The 10,959-nt window shown below is 35.0% G+C and overlaps 1 protein-coding gene across 1 annotated transcript; it reads left to right on the top strand.

Annotated features, from left to right (window-relative positions):
• The first annotated feature begins 358 nt into the window (after nucleotides 1-358).
• Nucleotides 359-5,160, top strand: LOC111508709 (uncharacterized). Its single transcript, XM_023164302.2, has 3 exons — nucleotides 359-564; nucleotides 620-825; nucleotides 4,804-5,160. The coding sequence occupies exons 1-3, from the start codon at nucleotides 445-447 to the stop codon at nucleotides 5,078-5,080; spliced, it is 603 nt and encodes a 200-aa protein (XP_023020070.1). The 5' UTR covers nucleotides 359-444; the 3' UTR covers nucleotides 5,081-5,160.
• The last annotated feature ends 5,799 nt before the right edge of the window (nucleotides 5,161-10,959 follow it).

The following is a 10,959-nucleotide window of genomic DNA, read 5'->3' on the forward strand; positions in this document are numbered from 1 at the left end:
ACTATGACTTGTCTCATGTTGCAACCATAAGAGATTAAATAAATTATCTATCTACCCAAAAAAACAGCTGTATTCTTCTGGTCAAGTTGAATCATCCTTTTTAATACTGAAAAATGAGAAATGAAATTTGCTTTGTTTTTTACCACTTTTATTTGTAACTACCTACTGTAGTTTCGTCCTATAAGGACATTTTCAGTTTAATGTATAAGTTTCAAATGTTCTTATAGGACGAAACCGCAGTAACGTTAGTTATGAATAGAAGTGGTGAAAAACATAAAAAGTTTCATTTCTATTTTTTCATGATGATTTCCTACCACGGCTACATCCATCAATTTACTTTCTAATACTGTTGCCACAGAAACAGTGATTGTCATCAAATTGTCAGTCAAGTGGACACAATATCTTTATCAAGTTTTGTTGTTTGCCCATATAAATAATTCAGAAATGAAAAGTGCAGCTTTACTGAAGTGGTCACCAGCTACACCTGTTAAAAAACAAGATAATATCATATCTTCGAAGGCTAGAGAAAAGAATTTACTTGGGTTCAAACCATCATATGAAAATGTAAAATCAGTGAACATATAATTTTCGATTTTTTTTTTTCATATTCATATTGTAGGAGCCACGTGAACATATGGGGCTCTTAATGTCTAACGAGTATATGAGGAGATGGTTTACAGAGCGAGCAGCATTCGAGAAAGATACCTACACTAGAGAGAAAATAATCAAAGAGGAAAATAAGATAAAGAGGAGATTTGTTCAGAGAATGATGACTTATAGAAAACCTACCAAAAATCAATTTATTGAGGAAAGTATTGCTAAGAGGTATTAAACAAATTTTCGTATCCAAAAGTGCCCAAAAAGTTTTTTGGGATTCGCTATAACAATGTAACAATTTCTATATACTGCAGCATGTACAGCATCTACACTGTGGCAGTATTTTTAGATCTTAAACGTGCTTTTGAAATGGTTAATCTTAAAATATCAATTAGAAAAATATGGCATTAAAAGAAAAGTACTTTATTGGATCAGTAATTACCTTACAGGAAGGAAGCAGGTAATCAAAATTAATGAGTTTGTCTCAACAGCAATAAGCGTAGACCACGGGGTTCCGCCGTGATTTTAGGGCCATTGCTATTCTTAATTTACATTAATGATATCAGCAAATGTAATGAATGTGATTATGAACAATATTTTGCTGATGCTGGTTAGTGATAGAATATATTAGATAAAGCTATAGTTAGAAGACTGAGATGGTCCTTTTCACCAGGAAAAGAAGTTTAACGGGCTTAAAACCTCCCGAAATCTTCAAAAGCAAACTAAACTTCCCTGAAGAGGTGAAATACCTTGGTACTATCCTCGACAAGAAGCTAACATGGAATTCTCATCTACCGATGTAGAGCAAAAAGAGCATATGTGGCTTATGAGCAATGTCGGGAGGACAGTGGGATGCGCATGGGGTCTTTCACCCCGTGTGGTCACCTGGATCTAAACTGCAATGATAAGACCTATGTTAACGTATGGAGCCATTGCATGGGGACCGAAAGTTCTACAAGCAACGGCCATCCAAAAATTATATCAAATACAGCGACTGGCTTGTTTAAACATCACAGGAGCCATGAGAACAACACCAACCGCGGCAATGGAATTAATCACGGGTCTGACCCCTCTGGATCTGTACGTTAAGGAGGTTGCGTTAATGGCCATGGTACGATTGCGCACGGCTGGTGTAAACCTCGAAGTAGGAATGGGTCAATTGAGGCTGGGCCTATGGCGGGAAGCGCTCACAGCGCAACCTCTACTGCAGGCAACAAGTGAAGCAATTGAACCCAGGTTTGTGTTTAATAAACCCTACAAAATACAAACTAAGCAGAACACAGAGTCAGATGCTACAAATGCAATACGGATTTATACAAACGACTCAAAAACCAAAGAAGGCTCAGGTCACTAAGCCTAAGGATTAAGTGGGGAATGGGAAGAAATACCAGCGTGGTCCAAACAGAACTGGCTGGTATCTCAATCGCCACAAAAGAAATAACCAAGAAAGGAATTTCTGGCGGTAGATAATAACATTATCCTGAGGTGGGTTAAAGGACACGACAAGAGTAAAGGTAATTGCATTGCCGACTCTTTAGCCAAGAAAGCGGCTGGACTAAGAATTTTAGGACTCAGTGACACCCACGGCCTGATGACTTCGACAATTGCGGAACTAATCAAATGTTACACCCATGCTCAATCCTCAAAGAAATGGGATGAAATCAAAGGATGTAATCTTGCCAGGATTACCTTGGGCGACCCTGGGAAGCTGGCGCCGAAGAAATATCTGGCGATGACCAGGAAAAATCTACGCCTTACAGTAGGATTTCTGAATGGCCACTGTCAACTAAGGAAACACCTCCGTAATATGGGGCTAGTGGACACACCTCTATGCAAGATTTGTGAACAGGAAGATGAGACTGTCAGGTATGTCCTGTGTGAGTGCCCGGAGTTATCGTCAATAAGAGAGTGTGTGTTCGGCGAGTCTTGGCCTACACCTGCCGATATAAAGGAGATGTCTCCTGTCCACCTTCCTGGAAAGGATAGGATGGACGATGACCTAGGAGGATAACTCCTCGGGAGGATGTACAATGGGTAACATGTGGTCTAAGTGCGTGGGCTTACACTCACCCTCCCTACTCTACAGATATTAGATAAAGCTATTTAAAAAATGAATGAAGCATTGAACAATATTGCTACATATTTAAAAACTAATAAACTGCAGCTAAATGCAACACAACAAAGGCTATGATACTACACCGTTTAAGTACAGATAATTAGATTTAAATAAAATTGAAACAAAAGTAGAAAATGACAAAACTGAGCCCATTACTGAATTCAAATATCTAGGATTCATGTTGGACAAGCATCTATCAATGAATAACCATTTCACTTACATACAGAAAAAAATGTTGAAGAAATTATATTTTTTCACAAGAGTGTCCCAACACTCAACTATGCAATCACGGATAACTGTATATAAGACCATTATACAACCACATTTCGAATTTTGTCCCACTCTTCTATACACAAGTGATTTAAATTAAATGAGAACACTACAAAAACTACAGAATCACGCAAAGAGGATTATTTTGAGATGTGACAGTGACAGTACCCTTCAATGTTAAATACTCTAGAATGGTTATCTATAGAAAGTAGGCTACATATTTAACGATGATTTATATTTACAAATTGTTGCATAACCTACCTTCATATTTTGACAAATTTTTAATTTTTAATAATCAAATCCATCAGTATAATACTAGAATAAAAAATAATTTGTATAAAAATAATCAAACAAAAATGTTATACACTAAAACATTAATTTTTAAAGAATTTATTAAGTATAACAGTCTACCTGAAAATGTAAAGTCTTCTAACAGTCTTATTTTGTTTAAAAGAAATCTTTTAGATCATTTGAGAGACCATTTAAGGTGATACCAAAGTATTATGTATTATTTTTTTTTTATTTTCAATTATCGCAGGTAAGACTACTTATTAACAAATATCAGTAGATCTGTTTTTCTATTATTGTGTTTATATGTATATCAATGTTAACATTATTATCATTGAATATTAGGATGTATCCTATTTGAATAAAGAATTGTCTTTTCAATTTTGACTCCCAAAATGAGGATTTTTGTATTTTAGTAAGCTCTCACAAATTTACATGACAGAGAGAGATAGGGAGAGAGAATCCTCCTTCTGACGTGAAAATGTTGATATTTGTATAAAAAAAAATCAGTTAACCCAGAAAATATATTGGGATATCGAAACATAGTCAACATCATAGAAAGAATCAAATATGAAGAATGTCTATACTTTCCCTCCAAAGTACTTCATGTTTTGTATGACTGTATATTCATAAATGCAGATTGGTTTGAAAGTTTTCAGTTTCAAAATGGTGCGGTAGTAGCGATTAACGTTGGATTTGAATCGCTGGAGATTAAATTAATTTGGAAAAACGTTCTCAGGAAGTTTATTCCACATAAAGGCAGTTCTTCGAATGGAAGTTTTCAAACAGTGAAGCTAGAGGTGTACTGAGTTCAACCTCAAAACGATGAGCAGCCACAGTCCGTCGCGTATTTCTGATATGTACCGCTCTTGGTGGAATCAAATGTGCCAAGTCACTTGAACACCTCCCGTGAAAGTATTTATAAAAGACAGACAAATCTCCAACCTTCCTTCGATGTTCCAGACTATCAAGGTTGCAAGTGATGTCCGCCAGTCGTGCGGTTGGCTCTTTTTTGGATGGAATCCAGCAACTTCACTAAAATTTTGCAAATGTTTGTTTTCATAGTCATTCTTACCAGAAGTTATAATATAGTCTTTCAAATGAAATTTTCAAGTTCCTTTTAAAAATTTTATAGAACTGGCCGATACTTGATGAAAATGCATATTAAAACAAATTAATACAACTATTGTATATCGAAACACGTGTCGCGGTTTTTGAAAAACCCTTTATAGTGAAAATCATACAATAAACTGTACTACTTAGTCCTTTTATAAAGCCTGTATAATAAAAGACTTTTTAGTTAATGAAAACATGACAATTTACATATTTAATAAGTGATAAATTATCTTCTCAAGTGTATTTTTATTTTTAACTATTTCTGATGTTTTTATGGGAACCTCAGAATTAGTTCAGCAATATTTTGTTGTTCATCATACCTGCAAAAAACTTTATTGGGACATTTTTGGCAGTTTGTATGATTACCATAATATTAGTCATAAACAATGTTATAAAAAATGCTTTTCTGTTTCAAGAAAAGCAGTACCTGGAAATTCAACTCAAGACGATAAGGCACCGAACTACGAAAAAATGAAGTATAAAACTGAATGTCTGCCTTTGGACCATGTAAAAAAGCCCCTGAAGACGGTCCCGGGAGGGAAGAAAAACTCAGGGGCAAGTAAGGAGGACAATGAATTTATCGAGGAAAAAACTCAAGAAGATTCTAAGAAAAGTCCCAAAAGTTGTAACGGTGAAAAATCTAATGTTCTAGAAGCAGAAATTGTATGTGGATGTCCTTGTCCCTGTGAATGATCTGAAACAAGGCTTTTGTAATTCCTTATTGTCATGTAAACAAGAGATCTGAGAACAAAAACTAATTTTCATTCTTTGAATTCCACATATTTTGTTAGGATTATGAAAACTGAGCTTCTCTTTCAAAGATCACCATTCCTTGAATTACAAGACCATTCTTAATGATTACCGATGGAAAAGTAATAAGAGGACATAGTTTAATCACAGAATTGCTGTCAACAACAGTTACATTCCAATTTTTCCAAAAAATTACGAGAACGAGCCATTTACCGCGTCTATCCAACTTCCAAAAAGATAATAATAAGCATCATAGGACATTGACTTACAGTACCTACACGCTACGTCTGATGGCGAGCAATCGCGCAAGGTATAGACTCTCAATTAAATTACTATTGGATTACGATAAGCCCCTTGCCGGCCAGTGTCGTAGGTACCTATAATTAGTTTTAATTAGGGTAGCAAATGGAACATGGCTCCTTTTATTTAGATAGTAATGTCTGTATAGATATCATCTACCTATTTAGACTCCTTGAAAGTCAGACAATTGTATTATTGAATTCTTGATAGTTTTTATCTACCCTTAACAGTGTTGGCTGTCACTAATAAAGAAGTATCCTCGGAAGTAGGTTAGTTTAAAAGTGAGTGAGTCTATTCAATCCTCCACCGCAACCCGCAAGGGTTTATTGTGGCTCACACCTATTCACACTCGACCAATTAAACCTAGCTTCTTAACGAAGCCGATTAGTGTGTATGGTGAGTGGTCTTTTAGGTCAGATGGCAAGAGTACGGCTCTGCCAAACTCTGAAAACGTGATTTGGTCCCCAGCGGGGCAGGCACAAAGTATGTGCTTTGCTGTTTCATAATTTTCCAAACAGAGGCAAAACACACTGTCTTCCAACAGTCAAGTCTCTGCATATGATGATTCAAATGACAGTGACCTGTGAGAAGGCCGTTAGACATCCTAGTATCATATTTACATGTTTTTGGGAAATGTTTTGGGCTTTCTACTTCCGCATCTTTACGCAAAAACTAATCTCTACTAAAAATAAACCCTTTTAAATTCAAACAAGATTTCTATGGCTAGGATAAGTGTACGAATATCTTTACGTATTGATGTCGTGACATGAGTTGATTTAACTCCGCAGTGGCTTGAAGTCATCGTGTTACGAATGAATTGTAATGTTATCCAGAATGGTGGTGATTGGTTATAAAAAGATTGTCTTATTCTGAAACTTCAAAGTTCGCCATTGAGAATGACAGTGCTCCATGTGAGTGAAATTTATTATCATTGCTCTTTCATATTGTGTAGCGCTCCTGTGAATGACATCTGATTCAATTCTATATCATATGATTGCAGCATAAACTGAATGAAAAAAAAAAAAAGTTTTGATAAAACTTTTTTTTTTTTCATTCAGTAATTTTGATAAAATTAAATGTTCATACGAAAGTAGTTATTTTGAAAGTACTTTTTCTTTAGTGTAACTCAATGTTCAAGTGAAAGTAGTTGTTTCGGGAGGAAATTTCCCTCCAATTTTGTATCTGAAAGTAACTTCTATGCGTGATGTACACATCTTTGTGAATAATTCATTTCAAACTTAATTGATTTCTTTCTTCGTAAGTTTTCACATTTTTTGTAGATAGAGAAGTGGAAAACTGATAACCTTTCAATTTAAAAATATTTACTTATATATTATATACAAGTGTCCTAATATGAAACTATGTGGAACACCAATTGGGTTGTTGCTTCTATAAAGTTTAATAATCAAATTCAACATAAGTAGTGACAATCTGAATCACCAAAAGCACTATTGTTTCTCTACAAATGCAATATTTTTCAAGTATAAAATTATTCTACTCAATAAAAGTGGTATTGAGATTCATAAGTTTATTTACGGCATTAACAAACTACAATTTCAATTCTTAATATCTAAGTAGGTATACATCTAGAATGTTTTGAAGATTCTTGTAACTTATATTGAGAAATACTTGTACAGCTTACTTCATTTGGACCCACATTCTTGGATGATTCCCACCAGTTTTTGGAAAAAAGGAGCCGGTCTGTCTTAATCTTCTAACAAGAGCCGTCATGGTTCTTGCAACAGGAACTTTGCGACCTGGGTGCTTCTCCGCGTAAATCCGTACAGCAGCAGCAGCTTTACCTTGAGCTTCACCCATGGCCAAAATCATATCAGTATATTCATTGGAAGTGTACCCTTCTGCCATCGTTGGATACCTTAAATAAAAAATTTTTCGATAATAAACGAATGAATCAAGTTAGTCGACCTTCTATAAACAAATATAGGAAACAGGAATGAATGAATACAGATTTATATTTTGTTTAAAACTGCGCACAATGTGGTAGTAATAAACAGTGTTACCAATGATGAATCGTCAAATTGCCTACAAGTGTGTCTTAAAGTACTCGCCATGTGTTTTCTGATGGAAATTTGTATTAAAAACAAGAAATGTGCTGCTTTGAAAGTCAATATTCTCATCGATTGATACGTAATGTTCGATACTTACCTACGCTTTTACTTCTAAAGGCTCAAGTTGGTAAAATTGTCCATTTCAATTTCAAAAGCCGCAAAGGAGTGAAGAAATAGCGAAACTTGCCCATTGATTGCAACAGCAAATTATTTTAGAACTCCAGAACTTGTGCACAATTAGTGTATATCAATCCTTCAACGATGTACCTAGTAATGAAAAAAAGATAAAATTACACAAAAATATGTACTGGTCTTTTACGGCCAAAATAATGCTGTAAAAATATGCTAATAACTAGCGATGTACCGAGTACGGTTTGACTCGAGTCAGACTCGATTCATGCTTTAGAACTCGCTTACTTGAATACCAATTTATTTCGATTCGAGTACGCCGGACTCGATTCCGGTACTCGAGTTAGGAAGAATCGATTGGTACTTGCTAACTCGATTCTATTTATGCGAGTCCAGCTGACTCGAGTCTCGTATTCGAATTTGGTTAACTCGCTCTTACAAGAGTTGCCAACCGTACTATTTAAATCGTATTTATACGACCTTGTTGGCTTTGGTGCGATGTACAGCCGCCAGCAAGTCAGCTGCCAGCAGTCAAGCTATACAAATCTGTCAAATTTCTGTAATCGATTTTGAACTTTATAGCGGAATAATAAGGTTGGTTTCCGTTTGGAAAAATTTGACAGTTTGTGATAACTTGATGGGCTACCCAACGTACGATTGTATATTCCTAATCGTACGCAAAAAATATGATATTTTCAAATGTTAGAATAAAATGAGAAAAAAATCCAATTAATTTTATTTGTCGATATAAAAAATCAATAACAATCTACAGTTGTTTTCTTTTATTCATAATTCACTTATCCAACCATTTTTAAACTAAAACCGGCTTTAAACTTTTTTTTTTCGTATTTTCAAGAACGCATCCAATATTTTCAAAACTCCATAGCTTATCGATGATACCGGGGTTTCCCACGTAATTTAATTCTTACTTTGAGGTTATGTTACGTCATTATAATACAAACAATATTAGATCGCTCTAGGATCATGCATCAATTTTTTTATTTGATGTTTATAACTATCTTTCATTAAAAAGTATTGATTCATTATTGTTGTGTCATTATGCTTAACCTAACCTACACTCCTTTTAATTTTTTCCCAAACTCTACTTCTGGGCTAAAATTTTCAGACTCGAATTCTGGACTCTAATTTCTAGACTCGAGTCAATATTCGAATACCAAACAAAGAATTCGAGTACTGGTCTCGGGAATTGAGTCATGATACGAATACCGTACCTATAAACTGACTCGAGTCGACTCGATCCATCAAAACAGATACTCGGCATATCACTACTAATAACACCATTAGCGATGCTATTGGCGCTAATTCAATATAACACATTATAGATTAGTACCCCTGTTTTATATTTAATTGTCGGCAATTATGATTTCCGTTATAACCCTCAATGTCAATATACTATATAATGTTAGGATATTTACCCTGTCGTGAGTTTGATTACCCGGTAATCACACGATCCCGGTCGTTTGTAACCAGATCATTGGCAACACTGGTGATACAAAAACAGAATAAACTGAAACTTCGACAGTATTGATAATCGACATAATTTTATGTTGGTGGTGGTCAACGATTATGGGTATGTCTATAATCGTTGGGTGGTGGTCACCAATTGAAAAAGCGTTTTTCATTGATAAAACCACTGCCAGACGAGTTTCCTGCTTATGTTCCATTGGTAAAACCAGTGTCAATTCACATGTTCTATTGAAAAACCAGGTCAATGAGAATTGTACTCAGTGCATTTTCTTTAGCACAAGCTCTTTGAGGTCGAGCGGTAGGGCAATGGCTTGTTAAGACAAAATACAAATATTGAAGTAATTATTTTTTCATTCTCATCGAAGAAATTTGAAAAAGTATTCAATATGCCCGTGGAAAAGAATACAAATTTCTTAATAAATAATAAAAAGTTTCAGTAACAATGGGAAATAGGTAAAGTCAGAAGGAAATAGTCATTGAAAGGAGACATTAAGAAACACCTTTGTATGTTAGTCTGTATACAAAGGTAACAGCTTTGTTTATAGACCTATATACGAACTTTGTATATAGACTACGAAGGTAACACAAATCTTTCCAAATGAGATACAGCCTCGGCTTATAATATATGGCGCCAGCTTTATTTATACAAAGTTTATAGGTCAGAAGCATTGTCTAATAGACAATGTCAGAAGTGGCATTTTCGTACCAACTAAAATTGTAAGTACTTATCCTGACCACTAGAGGTCGATAGCAGTACGATGTCAGTATTTAATGTGTTTACCAACAGAACTGGGTAGCAGTCGCTGACAAAGCTGTTGGCTTTTTATTTTAATTCAATTTTGACGTACATCCCGACTTCTATATGATTCGGCCGACTGGTTTTCAGCGACTGCTAGGCTAGCTACCCAATTCTGTTAATGTTGATACTCACATTAAATACTGACATGGTACTCTATCGCCCTCTGGTGGCCAGGGCACAGTATTTATATATATATATATATATATATATATATATATATATATATATATATATGGAATTCAGTCAGGAATGATTTTGAATATGAAACAATTGCGAAATTGAAAGAGGTGTATTCGAAAACAAATCTTTAATTAATAACAATGTAAATAATATAACTTGATAAATCATTTCATAAGAATGGTAGGTACCTAGAAATAAGTCATAAAAATTGTTCAAAGTGATGCCCATTAGATATTATACAGGCTTCGAAACGTCGAATCACTTCTCTCGTACAAGTCGCTCTTATAATATCAGGCGTAATATCACTGTAAGCTAGTCGAATTTTCATTTTCAGATCATCCACATTCAAAGGGGGAGTAGTGAAAACAATATCTTTTAAATAACCCCATAGGAAAAAATCAAGCGGTGATAAATCTGGGGAACGAGCCGGCCACCGAATTGGACCCTTATTACCAATCCATCTATTTGGGTACGTTCTATCCAGATATTCAGTAACAACCTGTGAATTGTGAGGAGGAGCACCATCTTGTTGCCACCAAATTCCTTGTCGTTCTGCTATGGGAATATCTTCCATCAACTGGATCAAATCATTTTCTAGAAAATGTAAATATCGCAATCCATTGAGATTTTCATTGAAAAAGTAAGGTCTTATGATGCGGCCATTGAACAATCCACACCATACATTAATACCCCAAGTAGTTTGAAAATTACTTTCGTGGACCCAGTGGGGATTTTCTTGAGACCAATATTGACTGTTATGTCGATTCACAACTCCATTATTGTGGAATCGCGATTCATCGCTCCACAAAATTTGACTGAATATGTTAGGACTTTCATGTAATATTACCTGAATACAA

The sequence above is a fragment of the Leptinotarsa decemlineata genome, unplaced genomic scaffold (assembly GCF_025532065.1).
Source record: "Leptinotarsa decemlineata unplaced genomic scaffold, Ldec_3_MD MMD2_tig00000008_RagTag_RagTag, whole genome shotgun sequence".
NCBI lineage: Eukaryota > Metazoa > Arthropoda > Insecta > Coleoptera > Chrysomelidae > Leptinotarsa > Leptinotarsa decemlineata.

Excerpts from the sequence above, each read along its gene's own strand:
- LOC111508709 (XM_023164302.2), top strand. The coding sequence starts at position 445 with ATGAAAAGTGCAGCTTTACTGAAGTGGTCACCAGCTACACCTGTTAAA. Across the intron at positions 565-619 it reads TCAAACCATCATATGAAAAT|GAGCCACGTGAACATATGGG; the intron begins GTAAAATCAGTG and ends TTCATATTGTAG. Across the intron at positions 826-4,803 it reads GAGGAAAGTATTGCTAAGAG|AAAAGCAGTACCTGGAAATT; the intron begins GTATTAAACAAA and ends TTCTGTTTCAAG.